This window comes from Scyliorhinus torazame, chromosome 9 (assembly GCF_047496885.1).
Source record: "Scyliorhinus torazame isolate Kashiwa2021f chromosome 9, sScyTor2.1, whole genome shotgun sequence".
Taxonomy (NCBI): domain Eukaryota; kingdom Metazoa; phylum Chordata; class Chondrichthyes; order Carcharhiniformes; family Scyliorhinidae; genus Scyliorhinus; species Scyliorhinus torazame.
In genome coordinates, this window is record NC_092715.1 from 97903466 (window position 1) to 97921425 (window position 17960).

Sequence of the window (17960 nt, forward strand, 5' to 3'; positions counted from 1 at the left end):
GAGAAAGTGCAAACTCCATACAGACAGCTTCTTGGTTTTTGTAGGTTCAGGAAAAATGCTGCCATAGAGAAATGCAAAATGAACTGACTTCAAAAACAAAATAATGCTGACAAATAATGAAAGATGGAGATAAAAAATCATATTTTTATTGACTTGGTTTGTGGGATGATGTGAATGTGATCCAAAATAACTACCCTAATAGAAACTTACAATTCCTTCCAGATTACAATCAAGAGGAAATAGAGATGTTGGTTAAATTAATGCCGTCACCTTGGCTACAAATGTTCACGGCACATGCTATCTATAAGCAGATATGCTACAATAATGGCATTGAAATCTCCAAAAATTGTTTCTCGCTGCACCAAATTGTGAGTATTAATTTTATCTAAAATCTAGTTACACAGAGTGAAGCATTTGAACTTTCCTTGTTCTGCCAAGTGAATGTATATGAAATGTCTAACCCTCTGATCCCCTATGCAGTGTAAGTTGCAAAAAACATTGGAAGAATTATAACAATTCTGGCTTCCTTATGTTGCCTGGTTATTGTTTAACCATCCTTGTTTGCGAAAGAGTGGGCGCAGTTATTTTGTGATCTTTTTTTTTTTGGTAATGAACTCTCCATTCAGTAAACAAATAAGGAAACATTAAATTGTCCTTCCACCTTTGAATGCAAAGTTAAATTGGGAATTTACTAATCTGGACTTTGAGATGTAAAATATATCCCTTTTCCCTTTAATAATGAATATACTTCGAACATGTAAAGTAGTTTTATGAATTTCCTTGTTATAATTGTTCAATCAATTATAAATGGAAAGTGACTTAATTTTTGTGCTGTATCATTCGGTATTACATTTTAAGCAGTCAGTGTTTCTTAACTTTTTATTTTTCTCAGATATTAATAAAATTAAAGTATGGTATGAAAAATTGCTGGATTGTTGTGTTTGAGCAGCAATTGTTCAGTTGAAATGCTCAAAGTTAGATATGCAGACAAAAGTGGCAAACAAGAAAAATGAATCATCTAGGTATGACCTTACATTAGATCAGTAGTGAATGACTTTTGGGCAGATGCCATTCAAGTCCCACTGAGGTGAGTGGACTGTATATCTCATTGAATGAATTTTCCTGTCCTAATAGATCTCTTCATATTTAATAGCCCTGGGGAGGCTAGGAAGTTGTAGGAAAGTGGTGGTGAAAGACCCTAAGGGAAAGAAGATGGGACAGTGGCCTTGGCCTGAACCTTTGAGGCCGTCACTTAATTTAATTGGTGACAGGCAGAGGCATGTGGAAGCGCTGACCATTCTAGCGTGAGTAATTCTTACAACATCACTGTTTTAAAGTGACTTCTGGGAAAGCTGTTCGATTGAAATGTTCCATAGCCTTTTGGTGACCCATATTTTGTTCCCAGATAATTGTCAGTGTCATTTTTTTTTTCTTTTGAGTGGTTTGGCATCAAATGCAAAAAGAATAACGTGTCCTGTAAAAATGTATATGTATGACTTTAATTTTTATGGTCTTGGTCTGCTATTTGGCAAAAAATGGATTGTATTCTGTTAAATTTTAACAGTATCTTGTAAAAGTGGCTTGATCACCTAGTATTGAGCTTAATGGATAATTATAGCTTAATAGTTTGAAATAATATTGTCAGCTGGGCCCACAATATGGCTCAACTTACACATGCTAGAAACCATATATATTCACACACAGGTCCCCGTCCTTTGCAAGCAAAAGGAATGTCGCACTACAGAATCCGTACAGTGCAGAAGGTCCATCGAGTCTGCACCGACCCTCTTAAAGCACACCCCTCCTCAGCCCACTTCCCCGCCCTATCCCTGAAACTCCATCTGACATTCAAACCCCTGAACACGAAGGAGCAATTTTATCATTGTCAATCCACTTAACCTGCACATCTTTGGACTATGGGAGGAAACCGGAGCATCCGGAGGAAACCCATGCAGACGCAGGGCGAAAGTGCAAACTGTACACAGTCACCCAAGACAGGAATTGAACCCGGGTCTCTGGTGCTGTGAGGCAGCAGTGCTAACCACTACCACCGTGCCGCCCCACGGTGTCCACACAGTGCACCTTTTTCAGTGGAACAAAAGGTTTGGGAACGGTCATTGCCTGATTCGTTCCCCAGGGCAATGCTTTGAACAATCAAGAGTTGACCTCCACAGTTTGGATTTGAACAGAGTTGTGCAGTTAACTATTCCATGCTGCATTCTTCATGTCAGCGCTTCTTCCCCCATCAGTTCACTTGCCAACCAATCTGCACTTTTTTTTCTGCCTTATAAATTGTTCCCTATTACAGTTGGAAAGTTTTGCGAGCTATCCTGATTGAGTGAAGGCAAAAATCTTTGCTAGTATATCTCTTTTCTCAGTAATAATATGATTCATTTATAAATTAAATTTAAAATCCTATTTTATATTCCAATATACATCTGAAGATAAATTACAAGAAATTTTGTTTGTAATTTTTTGCAATTTCCGTTTGAATGAAGCAAGTGAGTGAAGAGCTGTCAGAAGCACAAACAGGGTAGTGCAAACATGGATTCTCGAAGTTCAGAAAATCTAGTCAAGGTCTTGAAGTGTTTTAAAGTTTGAATTATTCGACCATTGGTCAATATACTTTCATTAACTGTTACAAAAGCCTTCAAAGTAGAAGTTTTTCAAACCAAATAAGCTAATACCACCACAAAGGTTTCTAACATAGCCTCTGACTAATCATGGGAAATGCCATAACGGGTAGTGCCAAAAAAGTGCATATTTCCTATCATATTCACGCACCTGTGTTACACTTAGACAGCATGCTGATTTCGGTGTTACTTTTGGATCTGATGGGCTGGAATTTGATACGTATAAAATGGCAGCAGGTCCTATTTGACTCTTGATACTGCTGCTGTGTGCTTGGTGCATCTTTAAGCAATGCCACGAGCAGCCATTTTTTATAAAGAAAATGGTCCACTCTTTGATTTGCTTTCTGCCCTACAACCTGCCTACCGGAGTCTTTCCCATACCCGCCTGATCGTGTTTCCAGCCCGTGCTGACCCATTCTGTATAGTTTTCCAATTTTGTTTTGTGCTTTATACTGATCTTACAAATGGAAATTTCAACTATGGCCAGAAAATATTGCCTATGTTGTTAACTATCAGGAAAGTATCTGACCAGTTGGGGACAGGACTTCTCAGTGAGATGGTATTTCTACGCTTACCTCGACCCAGTGCTACCAAGCTCCAAGACTTTATTACTGAACTAATCAATAATGCCATATCCTAACCTGTTCCCACTTATGACTAAATGCTCAATATTTATTTCCAATCTGGTTCATAGTGATTACCACTTTCCTCCAGTCCAAGAACAGGCCACTATATTTTTTACATACAGAAAAATTGAATAAGTGTAGAATTGAATTCTAAAAATACTGAAAGATTCTAGTAAGTTAATTAAAACAATTTATTATCCAGTCGCCTGTAAATTAATGCTTTGGGTATGAAATGGGGTGGAATTTAGTTCCAGTGATGTAGGCCTCTTTTCTCCCCTGCCCCCTTTCTGTGCAGTGCAAAGTAGTCCACTGGAAAAGTCTACAGCAGTATGGAAATCCCACCCCTAAGAGCTGCAGGCCAGTTGGAGGTTGCTTACAGTGCCTTCAGGAGTGGTGACTACTTTTGGTAATGCTCAGAGGCCTTCACCAGGGATCAACATTGGGTCCCTGAATGCAGATGAGGCAGGTGAATAAGGTTTCTGGGGAGGCGGTTTCCAGTGAGGTTGCGGGAAAGGGTATTAAACAAAAGGATAGTGGTGTGACCTTTAGCATGTGTACCCTCTTTCGTTCCCCACTCCAAACATCTTCACCGGAGTACCTCTGAACAAAGGGCCACCCTGGTCAGCTACTGGCAGACCTGAGGAGATTTGCTTGGTTCAGAAGACCCATGCAAGACTCTCAAATCTCTGAGGCGCCATTAAATTTAACTGGGTTTTAATTTGCTTTAAGTGGTTCATTAATGAGCCTAATATACATGCCGCCAGGAGACTGGATTCCCATATTTGGCCCTTCCCACCCCTGACTAAATTGGGGACAGTGTTCTTGATGCCGGGAAGCAGGAACTCCTGCCAAATTCTCCTGGCCTCCCAAGTCATCATGCCCACTCCTGCAAGCTCCATTAAATCCCAGCCATGGTATGTTAATCATATGCTCTGAAACAGAATATCCTCAGATTTGAATGTGAGTAACCAATGCCAGATCTGCTAGCACCGAGTACCATTTTAATAATTTTTGTAATATAATTTCACAAGATTAATTTTCCCTGATGCTTTATATATAACATTAAACCTCCCTTAAAGCTGCATTCATATCAGTGCATTTTTCCATCAGTACTAATCCTATGTGAAATAGAGTCACCTTATTTTCTTTGGTTTACAAAGCAATGCTTCTCTTAGCTGGTGAATAATACTCCTGGAATAGGTGTGACTATTTGCCCAGGAAGACTGTCTTCCTCTTTTTCCACCCAATCCATCCACAATGCTGCAAGTAGACAAACTTCCTTTTAGCACTGCTTTTAAATTTGCTATCTTTATTGCATCAGCTGATACAGTGCACAACTTCTTCCCAATATAATTTAGTTTGTCACATTGTACTTCAGCCAGTCCAAGGAGCCAGCTATTTTAATTTGAAACTGTATTTAGCTCAAGAATGATTGCTGTGGTTTGTTCAAATTGTAGGCTTGTGGTGATACACCACTGTACTTCCCTAGCATTGTACATAGTTATATAATAGTTGTGTGTAACGTGGCCCTGTAATCCTGTGTATGGTACTGTGTATTGTACTGTAGCTCTGTAGAGGTTCGGTCACCTGTATGTAACCTGACCTGGCCACGGAGAGCTCCGCCTTAGCCACTCCCCCGGGAGTTAAGTATAAGACCCAACTTCTGAGACTGGACCCATTTTGTCTGGGGTCGTCTGTGTCGGGTAAGCTTCCTATGTAGTGTATTAAAGCCTCAGTTAAAGTCTCACATGTCTTTGTGGTTCTTGACGCTTAGTGCATCAAGGCTCCATCACACAGGGCTGCTAATAGTTGATATTTTGAGAACTCCTTTCAGTCGCAATTTCCAAAGTATAGCCAATTAATATTTATGTCAATACCATGCTTTGTGATGCTTTATGTATTAAAGAATTGTAACAATTCATTTTATTGCCTTTTCTAGTGAGCAGAATCTTCCATTAGTGGCAAAGAGGCGTTCTCTGGAAATGAAGGAAACTAAAATTGGATCCAGTAAAATAAATCTGAATGGTAAAGATGCAATTGATCAATTTAAATTATTCAACTGTAAAATAAGTATCAACAATGTGTTCAGTTTTAGGATATTGCAGTTAGGTTTCAACCGGTTCTTGCCCATATGTATTTCCAGCAGAGGTCAATAAACAATAATTAAGAACAGCTGCTTCCACATATATACTCTTCCTCCACAGCCAGGGATACTGGCTGCAACAGTTTACAGTGTTCCTGTTTTCCTTTTGAGTGAAAAAGATTTTCTCTGCACCGAGGAATTAAATTTAGAGATATTTATTTTGTAGATTACCTGCATGTCTTGCTCATATCCTGGATTTCAGTTTATTTCTTCCCTGGTTAGTCCCCCACACAGTGGTTAGCACTGTTGCTTCACAGTGCCAGAGTCCAGGTTCGATTCCCGGCTTGGGTCACTGTCTGCGGAGTCTGCAAGTTCTCCCCGTTTCTGCGTGGGTTTCCTCTGGCTGCTCCGGTTTCGTCCCACAAGTCCCGAAAGACGTGCTGTTGGGTGAGTTGGACATTCTGAATTCTCCCTCAGTGTACCCGAACAGGCGCCGGAGTGTGGCGACTATGGGATTTTCACAGTAACTTCATTGAGGTGTTAATGTAAGCCTACTTGTGACAGTAAGAAAAATTATTATATTGATTAATTTTCATGAAAGCAGTGTAAACCATGAACTCCATAGTCTAAATGCTTCAAAAGCAGAGCTGTCAATTAGATCTTTGGAAATTAGTGAGCTCTGAAGGAGAATCGTGCAGACTCGATGTTAACTCTATTCCTTTATCTCAGATGCTGCCAGACCTGCACGTTTTTACAGCATTTTCTGTTTATCTTGGAATTTATTTACCCTTAGCACATAAAATTGTTCATGGAACAGCTCAATTATTTGTCATCTTTATCAATTTTTTGAATGGTATTATATATTATTTCAACTAATTTTATTTCACTTGACATTAGTCCAGGTCACCTGCCATGGTTTACAACCGTGATGGACTAATCAGATTTCACTAAAAACAAAATAGTGATGAATTTCAATCTTGAGTGTACATTAATAGGTTAGCCATTTTAGATAATGGAACCGATCACACCACATTTTAAGATTAACAAAATGCAAAGTTTACTATACCACACTTGTGGGGAGGCCGTGGTGTAATTGTGCTGGTGCTGGACTAGTAATCTAGAGACCCAGTATCATGATTTGGGGGTTTGAATCCCACCGCGGCAAGTGGTGGAATTTAAACTCAATGACCTAAATGGAATTAAAAGTCTAATGATGGCCATGAAACCATTGTTGATTGTTGTAAAAACCCATCTGGTTTACTAATATCCTTTTAGGGAAGGAAATCTATCACCCTTACCTGGTCTGGTCTACATGTCACTCCAGACCCACAACAATGTGGTTGACTCTTGGATGCCCTCTGAAATGGCCAAACAAGCTACTCCGTTGTATTTAATCGTTACAAAAACACAAAAAAGGAATTAAACCAGATGGACCACCTGGCATCAGCCAGGCACCAGAAACGTCAGTGGCCAACCCAGCCCTGTCGACCCTGCAAACTCCTCCTTGCTAACATCTGGGGGCTTGTGCCAAAGTTGGGAGAGCTGTCTCTCAAACTAGTGAAGCAACAGTCTAACATAGTCATACTCACAGAATCATACCTTACAGACAGTATCCCAGACACCACTATCACTATTCCTGGGTATGTCCTGTCTCACTGGTAAGACAGACGCAGCGGAGGTAGTGGTATACAGTCGGGAGGGAGTTGCCCTGTGAACCCTCAACATCGATTCTGGACCGCATGACGTCTCATGGCTTCAGGTTTGATGCGACCATCAATTCACACAAAACCAGGAGTAGAAGTAAACTGTGGCTTTAATCAACTAGAACAGTGCCTGCCTGCGACTGATCTGTTAGTGGGAGCCGCCTACAGGGCGACTGCTCTTTAAACGTCGCCTCAAGGGCTGGAGCCAGGGGCGGAGCCCACACAGGCCCCAACATGCTAAATCATAGGTAATACCGTACAATGGTCCATATGTGGAGCCCACATGGGCAACAGTGTAATACAGATATGCACATGGTGAATTGTTACAGCAACAATTCCAACAACTGCAACCATTTCCTCAACATCATCGACGAGTTCTCCCGCTTCCTTTGAATCCCTTGCCCTGACATGTCATTAAAGCCCTACATAGTGTCTTCACCCTCTTTGGTTTCCCCACGTGCGTTCACAGTGACCGGGGCTCGTCGTTCATGAGCGACAAACTACGTCAGTACCTGCTCAGCAAGGGCATCGCCTCGAGCAGAACTATCCGTTATAACCCCAGGGGAAACGGCCCATTGTTACAGCAATACATTCACCACAAGGTTGAACATGGGCAAGGAAATCTCCTGCTGATTACCACATAATATCCACCATCAACTGACGAACCAGTACTCCGCCAATTGTTACAGCAATACATTCACCCCCTGTTAAAGAATGAAGTCCGGCGGGGGTGGAGTGTTCATAAGTTCAGCCAGTCCAGCGCACGGATTGTGCGCTGTGATCGCCGAAGCTCTGGTATCGCAGCTGGCCCGGGCGTCGAACTCAGCCGTGCTGGCATCTGTAGTGAAGTCACCGGTGCGGGCACAGATGTGGACTTAGGGAGCATGTCTTCTGGGACTTCATTCCTGTGGGCCGGTGAAGGGGGAATGGCGGGCGGGAGGGAGTGCAAGTGCCATGTGGGGGCGCTGGTCAGCGTAGGTTGGGCGGGGTAAGATGGGGTGGCGGTGGTAGTGGAACCTGCGGGTGCCAGGTCCCGGAGGGAGACCGTATCCTGTCAGCCGTCGGGGTGTTTGATGTATGCGTACTGGGGGTTGGAGTGTAGGAGCTGGACCCTCTCTACCAGGGGATCGGACTTATGGCTCCTGACGTGTTTGCGGAGCAGGACGGGCCCCGGTGTTTTCAGCCAGGACGGAAGCGAGGACCCGGAAGTGGATTTCCTGGTGAAAACGAATAGGTGGTCATGAGGGGTCTCGTTTGTGGCCGTGCAAAGTTGGGACCTAATAGAGTGGAGTGCGTCGGGGAGGACTTCCTGCCAGTGGGGAACTGGAAGATTCCTGGACCATAGGGCCAGGAGAACGGTCTTCCAAGCCATTGCATTCTCCCTCTCCACCTGCCCGTTTCCCCTGGGGTCATAACTGATAGTCCTGCTCGAGGCGATGCCCTTGCTGAGCAGGTACTGACGTAGTTCGTTGCTCATGAACGATGAGCGCCGGTCACTGAATGCACGTGGGGGAAACCAAACGGTGAAGACACTAGGTTGGGCTTTAATGACGGTGGCCGCGGTCATGTCGGGGCAAGGGATTGCAAAGGAAGCTGGAAAACCCGTCGATGATGTTGAGGAAATATGTGTTGCGGTTGTTGGAGGGGAGGGGCCCTTTGAAATCGATACTGAGGCGCTCAAAGGGCCGGGATGCCTTTACCAGGTGGGCCTTATCCGGTCGATAGAAGTGCGGCTTACACTCCCCACAGATTTGGCAGTCCCTGGTCATGGCTCTGACCTCCTCAGTGGAGTAGGGCAGGTTGCGGGCCTTGATGTAGTGGAGAAGCCGGGTGCAGAGGTAATCGTGGATAGCACGTAGTCGGTCATCTTGGGCGCTGGCGCATGTGCCGCGGGGCAGGGCATCTGGGGGTTCGTTGACCTTCCCAGGACGATATACTATATCGTAATTATAGGTGGAGAGTTCGATCCTCCACCTCAAGATCTTATCATTCTTGATCTTGCCCCGCAGCATATTATCGAACATGAAGGCTACCGATCGTTGGTCGGTGATGAGGGTAAACCTCCTACCAGCGAGGTAGTGCCTCCAGTGCCGCACGGCTTCCATGATGGCTTGGGCTTCCTTTTTAACTGAGGAGTGTTGAATTTCGGAGGTGGTGAGGGTTCGTGAAAAAAACGCTACTGGCCTGCCTGCCTGATTGAGGATAGCGCCGAGGGCGACCTCTGATGCGTCACTCTCCACCTGGAAGGGGATGGACTCGTCCACCGTGCGCATCGCAACTTTGGTGATATCCGCCTTGGTGCAGCTGAAGGCCAGGCGGGCCTCAGCCGCCTGGGGAAGATGGTGGCCTTGATTAATGGGCGTGCTTTGTCTGCAAAGTTGGGGACCCACTGGGCGTAATAGGAAAGGAACCCGAAGCACCTTTTCAGGGCCTTGGGGCAGTGGGGAAGGGGGAGTTGCAGGAGGGGGCGCATACGGTCGGGGTCTGGTCCTAGAACCCCGTTTTCCACAACCTAGCCGAGGATGGCTAGTCTGGTTGTGCGGAAAACTCATTTCTCCTTGTAAGTGAGGTTAAGGGTTCGGGCGGTTTGGAGAAATCTCTGGAGGTTGGCATCGTGGTCCTGCTGATCATGGCCGCAGATGGTGACGTTATCCAAGTACGGAAATGTGGCCCGCAGCCCGTACTGGTCCACCATTCGGTCCATCGTTCTTTGGAATACCGAGACCCCGTTAGTGACACCAAAGGGGACCCGGAGGAAGTGGAAGAGGCGGCCGTCTGCCTCAAAAGCCGTGTAGTGGTGCTCCCCCGGGTGGATTGGCAGCTGGTGGTACACAGACTTCAGATCCACCGTGGCGAACACCCGGTAGTGCACAATCTGATTAACCATGTCTGCGATCCGGGGAAGTGGGTACGCATCGAGGTGCGTGTACCGGTTTATGGTTTGGCTGTAATCTACAACCATCCGGTTCTTTTCCCCGGTCCTGGCGACCACCACCTGGGCTCTCCAGGGGCTATTCGAGATTTGCGAAGAGCGGGGGAGGGTCGACCTTTAGGGCCACGAGGCTATATACGATGAGTGGGGGTAGGGTCCCACCGAACTTCAAAGTTAGGCTCCTGAGGTTACATTGGAAATCGAGTCCCAATAGAAGAGGTGTGCAGAGGTCGGGGAGTACATATAATTTAAAATTGGCGTACTCGCCGCCCTGTATTGCAAGGGTTGTGGTGGTGCACCCTCTGACCTGCACCGAGTGCGACCCGGAGGCGAGGGAGATGGTTTGATGCGCCTGGAAGATTGGGAGCGAGCAGCGTCTTACCATGTCTGGATGAATGAAGCTCTCTGTGCTCCCGGAGTCGAAGAGGCAGGGCGTTTCGTGTCCGTTTACCGGACGGTCATCATAAGAGCTCCGGAGGTGTTTGGGTCGCGACTGGTCAATGGTGACCGTGCTGAGTTGCGGATAGCCGGTGTGGGCGGAGGTGCACGGGCTGCTGCTCCAAAATTAAATAAAGCTAACTGGGTCACCTGCTGGGCATCTTTAGGACTGCTGGGATGTTGCCTCCCCCATCATGGCCATCCACCACAACAGCCCTGGACATACCCATACCCACTATTACAGCCACGGAGGCAAGTGCTGCCTTCTTGAAAGTAAACCCGTGGAAAGCGACGGGCCCCGACGGAGTCCCTGGGCGAAGAGTGCGCTGACCAGCTGGCGAGTATATTCGCAGAAATCTTCAACACCTCACTTCACCACTCCAAGGTCCCTGCCTGCTTCAAGAAGACCACCATAATAACAGTACCAAAGAAGAACAAGGTAGCATGCCTCAACGACTACCGATCGGTGGCCCTGATGTCTGTTATCATGAAATGCTTTGAGCGGATAGTCATGAGACGGATCAACGCCAGCCTCCCAGATGGTGTCGATCCGTTGCAGTTCGCCTATCGCGGCAGCCGATCTACAGCAGATGCTATCTCTCTGGCCCTACAATCAACTTTCGAACATCTCGACAACAAGGACACATACATTAGACTGCTGTTCATAGACTACAGCTCCGCCTTCAACACCATTATCCCAACAAGACTAATAACCAAACTCTGCAACCTTGGACTTAACCCCTCCCTGTGCAGCTGGATCCTTGACTTCCTCACCAACAGACTGCAATCTGTCAGGATTGGTAACAGCGCCTCCTCCACAATATTCCTCAACACCGGGCCCCGCAAGGATGTGTGCTCAGTCCTGTACTGTACTCCCTATACACACATGACTGTGTGGCGAGATTTAACTCCAACTCAATCGATACGTTTGCAGATGATACGACTGGTGGGTCGTATCTCGAACAATGATAAATCTGACTACAGAAGAGAGATAGATCACTTGGTTGCATGGTGCACCGAAGACAACCTCTCTCTAAATGCTGAAAAGACCAAGGAACTGATCATCGACTTCAGGAAGCATAGCACGACACACACTCCCGTCTGCATCAATGGCTCCGAAGTGAAGATGGTCGATAGCTTTAAGTTCCTGAGGGTCACCATCACCAACAGTCTGTCCTAGTCCACTCACGTTGATGCAACAGTCAAGAAAGCCCAACAACGTCTCTACTTCTACAGAAGCAAAATAAATTTGGCATGTCTGCATCGACTCTCACAAACTTCTACAGATGTGCAATAGAGAGCATCCTATCCGGCTGCATCACAGCCTGGTATGGCAACTGCTCGGTCCAAGCTCGCAAGAAACTGCGGAGTGTGGTGAACTCAGCCCAACGCATCACACAAGCTTGCCATCCTCCCATTGATTCTGTATACACCTCGCGCTGCCTCAGAAATGCAGATTAACATTGTCAGATACCCCTCACACCCAGGCTTTGCCCACTTCCAGTCCCGTCCATCAGGAAAGACCTGTACATCCAGACATCGGAACAGCTTCTTCCCCACAACTGCTAGACTCCTCAATGACTCTCCCTTGGACTGATCTGTTCCCTGTAAGAACACTATTCGTAAGAACACAACGCCCTATGCTGCTCTTGTTTGGCCTTGTTCCGCACTGTAACCAATCACTATTTGTTGATGCACCACTGTCAGTGTACTCTGTCGATTATTCTTTTGTCTACTATATACGTATTGTGTATGTCCCCTTGGCCGCAGAAAAATACTTTTCACTGTACTTCGGTACATGTGGCAATAAATATTAATCAATCAAAAAGGTCCCCCAACGCCACCACTCCATTCTGGCAGCGACAGAGTACTAATGCTGCTCCGAAAAGGTCCTCCATCCATTCTAGGAAAAGGGTGAATGACCTCATCCATTCCGCCAGGGTACGTCAACCAACTCATCATGACCAACTCCCACTCAGTCCATCTGGTATTCTCAGGATCTCACTGCATAGGGATTTCACGCTGGCAGGACAAGGAGGATGATCACTAACTCTGACAGTCATCTTCCTGTTTGTCTCCCATGCACAACTCCACTCAACACCCATGCAAGGCAGACCTATTTATCACCTGCCATGGCATGCATCTTGCTCACACTCAATTTGTCTTTATGTAGGATAAACACACACAATAGGAAGGAAAGGTCCCAGATTGGAGATGGAGCAGCCAAAATTTAAGGCCCTCACTCCCTAAGAGGAGTGTAACATCACACTTTTTTTGGAGAGCACCGGGACCATTACTGGTGAGGTTAGCGGGGCACACCCAGGTGAGAAACCCCACCAGCTCATCCCTCTGACAATGATATTGGATGCATTGTTGTGTTCCATTCGCCTGCCATGCATCCGTACTTTATCATTGGCACATGTGGAAAATGCCCGAGAGCATCAAAACGTCAGGTCCTCATCTCCAGCAGTGAGGACAGCTCAGATGAGGCACCAGATTATAGCACCAGAGAAAATGCATCAATACGTAAACATACCCTTCAACATCACCGAGAGACACATTTTGGTGGGACCTGGTCCTTGAGCAACCTCTGGGTCACAAGCTGGTGAGCATAGCACAGAATCTAGTCCACAGCAGAATGAGGCAGGGACATCCAAGGTAGCTGGCACTCAGGACTGCTGGGGGCCAGGATTCTGCTGAGTCAGAGTCAAATGATGAACCGCTCAACCCGTGCCCTAAATCAGTTGATGGAGCTGCAGTGACAATTTTGCATTGCACCAAGAGCTGCACTTCATCGGTTTAGGCATTTGTGGCATCCATCAGCAGCTATGCAGGGGGTGGGGCCTATTCAATTTCACTCCAGCTTCCCCTTCTCAAGGAGTCAGCCAGAGGGCCTTGGACACCCATAATGATGAGGAGCAGCAGTTGGACACCCCAGCTGACTTCAGGAGTGTCCAGCCGATCCCCATTCCCACTTTTCTGACCACATCAGCTCCAGGTCCACAGGTCAAGGAAGGTGCACCTCCCCCACAGCAGGATCCTCAAAGCAGGCCAGGGTCCTCCATACGATGCCCACCAAAGTCCTCACGGACAGCTTGCTGCCACTGTAGATGTCAAGAATGCCCTAAACATAGCGATAGGGTTAGAAAAATTAGGAAATGATGGTGGCACAGGTGTTAATCACATGCATTTAAGATTCACTAGTATAAATAGAATCGTACTCGTACCACATCTCTTGCTTATGTGTCCTTTTTATGATGAGCAATGTCATTGTCAATCAGATGGGGCACCATGGTCGCACCCTGATATCGCTGTCATGTGCTTCTGGTCGATGTTGTCTCCTTCCATATCACAATGTGTGCCTGTTCTTAGATCATTTCTGACATCAGTGATGTCTCTGAGTGTAAAGTTTGCTTTTGGAAGGAACTTCCTTCACATGCTTTTCTTCATGTCATGTTCATTCTTGACTGTAAGATTGAGGTGAAGTGTTCAACAGTCTGATCTGCATTATTGAAAGTGTAGTGTTCAAGGATACTTGTGTTAATGCATGGAGATGGGTCATATATCCTGGAACTCTCTATACGCTGTATCATACGGCAGGATTTTCATGAGCCCATACTCGTGTGTGTGCTTCTGTCTTCCTTGCGCGCTGCCAACGAGTGCACATCTGCTTAGCTCATGAATAAGTGTGAGCACCTTCTCACCTCACTGTGCCGGATTAGTGCCCCTCTGTTACCTATCGCCATCAAGGTTACAAAGAATGCATTGTGCTGTTGCTGGAGATAGGTTTCCTTGAGGAGCTACATAACAGTCTACATAGTGCTCTTGCCTCTATTAGGCTGCTGTAGTGACTAGGATGCTGGAGAGACACTTGAAGAGAACGCCTTCTGTTGTTTGATGCCAGGACGTCCACCTCCAGTGAGCACCTCATCTCTGCAAGGACATATGACCCTGAGGCTTCTTCCTCCCTCAGAGGATCAAGACTAAGGGGAGCCTAATGTGTAAGTACTGGCTGTCAGATTGAAGTGCATGGTTGAAATGAGAGTGGTGAGTCCATGATGGGTTGGACTTGTCCAAGAGGAAACTTACTGTAACTTTCATTCTTCCCGTGGAATCTGGTGGCTATAAACCTCGCGTGCATGCCTGCTTTGTCTGGCCCATGCTATGGCCTCGGCTTCGTTGAACTCATATCCTCATCCCTAGAGCAAACCTTGAGGATTTGTGAGATCCTCTGGTGAGCATACTGGAATGCTCCTCTACACCTGTATCAGAATCTCATCTTCAAGGTGGACTGGAAAATGGCTAATGTAACACCTCTATTTAAGAAGGGAGGGAGGCAGAAGACAGGAAATTCTAGGTCGGTTAGCCTGACTTCAGCCATTGGTAAGATTTTGGAGTCCATTATTAAGGATCATATTGCTGAGTAGGCAAAGGTGCATGGTAAAATAGGGCTGAGTCAGCACAGCTTCATCAAGAGGAGGTCGTGCCTGATAAATCTGTTAGAATTCTTTTGAGGTAATGAGGAAGTTGGATGTAAGGGAGAGCCAGTGGACGTAATTTAGGAGGCTGCTAATAAGATGAGAGCCCACGGTGTGAGGGATATGATACTGGCATGGAAACCAGATTGACTGACTGGCAGAAGACAGAGAGTGGGGATAAAGGGGTCTTTTTCAGGATGGCAGTTTTCAGGATGGCAGGCGGTGGCTAGTGGTATTCCCAGGAGTCTGTGTTGGGACCACAACTTTCAGGATATATATTAACGATCTGGAAGAAGGAACTGTTGCTAAGTTTGCAGGTGATACAAAGATAGACAGAGGGACAGGTAGTGCTGAGGAAGCAGGGAGGCTGCAGAAGGACTTGGACAGGCTAGGAGAGTGGGCAAAGAAGTGGCAGAAGTGTATGAACAAAGAACAAAGAAATATACAGCACAGGAACAGGCCCTCCAAGCCCGTGCCGACCATACTGCCCGACTAAACTACAATCTTCTACACTTCCTGGGTCCGTATCCTTCTATTCCCATCCTATTCATATATTTGTCAAGATGCCCCTTAAATGTCCCTATCGTCCCTGCTTCCACTACCTCCTCCGGTAGCGAGTTCCAGGTGCCCACTACCCTCTGCGTAAAAAACTTGCCTCGTACATCTACTCTAAACCTTGCCCCTCACACCTTAAACCTATGCCCCCTAGTAATTGACCCCTCTACCCTGGGGAAAAGCCTCTGACTATCCACTCTGTCTATGCCCCTCATAATTTTGTATACCTCTATCAGGTCGCCCCTCAACCTCCTTCGTTCCAGTGAGAACAAACCGAGTTTATTCAATCGCTCCTCATAGCTTATGCCCTCCATACCAGGCAACATTCTGGTAAATCTCTTCTGCACCCTCTCTAAAGCCTCCACATCCTTCTGGTAGTGTGGCAACCAGAATTGAACACTATACACCAAGTGTGGCCTAACTAAGGTTCTATACAGCTGCAACATGACTTGCCAATTCTTATACTCAATGCCCCGGCCAATGAAGGCAAGCATGCCGTATGCCTTCTTGACTACCTTCTCCACCTGTGTTGCCCCTTTCAATGACCTGTGGACCTGTACTCCTAGATCTCTTTGACTTTCAATACTCTTGAGGGTTCTACCATTCGCTGTATATTCCCTACCTGCATTAGACCTTCCAAAATGCATTACCTCACATTTGTCCGGATTAAACTCCATCTGCCATCTCTCCGCCCAAGTCGCCAGACAATCTAAATCCTGCTGTATCCTCAGACAGTCCTCATCGCTATCCGCAATTCCACCAACCTTTGTGTCGTCTGCAAACTTACTAATCAGACCAGTTACATTTTCCTCCAAATCATTTATATATACTACAAAGAGCAAAGGTCCCAGCACTGATCCCTGTGGAACACCACTGGTCACAGCCCTCCAATTAGAAAAGCATCACTCCATTGCTACCCTCTGCCTTCTATGGCCTAGCCAGTTCTGTATCCACCTTGCCAGTTCACCCCTGATCCCGTGTGACTTCACCTTTTGTACTAGTCTACCATGAGGGACCTTGTCAAAGGCCTTACTGAAGTCCATATAGACAACATCTACTGCCCTACCTGCATCAATCATCTTAGTGACCTCCTCGAAAAACTCGATCAAGTTAGTGAGACACGACCTCCCCTTCACAAAACCGTGCTGCCTCTCACTAATACGTCCATTTGCTTCCAAATGGGAGTAGATCCTGTCTCTAAGAATTCTCTCCAGTAATTTCCCTACCACTGAAGTAAGGCTCACCGGCCTGTAGTTCCCGGGATTATCCTTGCTACCCTTCTTAAACAGAGGAACAACATTGGCTATTCTCCAGTCCTCCGGGACATCCCCTGAAGACAGCGAGGATCCAAAGATTTCTGTCAAGGCCTCAGCAATTTCCTCTCCAGCCTCCTTCAGTATTCTGGGGTAGATCCCATCAGGCCCTGGGGACTTATCTACCTTAATATTTTTTAAGACACCCAACACCTCGTCTTTTTGGATCACAATGTGACCCAGGCTATCTACACCCCCTTCTCCAGACTCAACATCTACCAATTCCTTCTCTTTGGTGAATACTGATGCAAAGTATTCATTTAGTACCTCGCCCATTTCCTCTGGCTCCACACATAGATTCCCTTGCCTATCCTTCAGTGGGCCAACCCTTTCCCTGGCTACCCTCTTGCTTTTTATGTACGTGTAAAAAGCCTTGGGATTTTCCTTAACCCTATTTGCCAATGACTTTTCGTGACCCCTTCTAGCCCTCCTGACTCCTTGCTTAAGTTCCTTCCTACTTTCCTTATATGCCACACAGGCTTCGTCTGTTCCCAGCCTTTTAGCCCTGACAAATGCCTCCTTTTTCTTTTTGACGAGGCCTACAATATCACTCGTCATCCAAGGTTCCCGAAAATTGCCGTATTTATCTTTCTTCCTCACAGGAACATTCCGGTCCTGTATTCCTTTCAACTGACACTTGAAAGCCTCCCACATGTCAGATGTTGATTTGCCCTCAAACATCCGCCCCCAATCTATGTTCTTCAGTTCCCGCCTAATATTGTTATAATTAGCCTTCCCCCAATTTAGCACATTCATCCTCGGACCACTCTTATCCTTGTCCACCAGTACTTTAAAACTTACTGAATTGTGGTCACTGTTACCGAAATGCTCCCCGACTGAAACATCTACCACCTGGCCGGGCTCATTCCCCAATACCAGGTCCAGTACCGCCCCTTCCCTAGTTGGACTGTTTACATATTGTTTTAAGAAGCCCTCCTGGATGCTCCTTACAAACTCCGCCCCGTCTAAGCCCCTGGCACTAAGTGAGTCCCAGTCAATATTGGGGAAGTTGAAGTCTCCCATCACCACAACCCTGTTGTTTTTACTCTTTTCCAAAATCTGTCTACCTATCTGCTCCTCTATCTCCCGCTGGCTGTTGGGAGGCCTGTAGTATACCCCCAACATTGTGACTGCACCCTTCTTATTCCTGATCTCTACCCATATAGCCTCACTGTCCTCTGAGGTGTCCTCTCGCAGTA

The 17960-nt window shown here is 46.3% G+C and overlaps 1 protein-coding gene across 6 annotated transcripts in view; it reads left to right on the top strand.

The window, feature by feature from the left end:
• slf1 (SMC5-SMC6 complex localization factor 1) overlaps positions 1 to 17960 on the top strand; it is a 141850-nt gene that overhangs the window by 76971 nt on the left and 46919 nt on the right. For 5 of the 6 annotated variants that reach the window (XR_011949069.1, XM_072516296.1, XM_072516297.1 and 2 more), the window contains 3 exons: positions 223 to 368; positions 1135 to 1304; positions 5199 to 5284. Coding sequence is in view for 5 of the 6 variants with exons in the window: in XM_072516296.1 (XP_072372397.1) it covers positions 223 to 368; positions 1135 to 1304; positions 5199 to 5284 (402 nt within the window). In the remaining variant the exon portion in view is untranslated. The remainder of the gene's footprint in view (positions 1 to 222; positions 369 to 1134; positions 1305 to 5198; positions 5285 to 17960) is intronic. The other variant, XM_072516300.1, reaches the window with a different exon arrangement.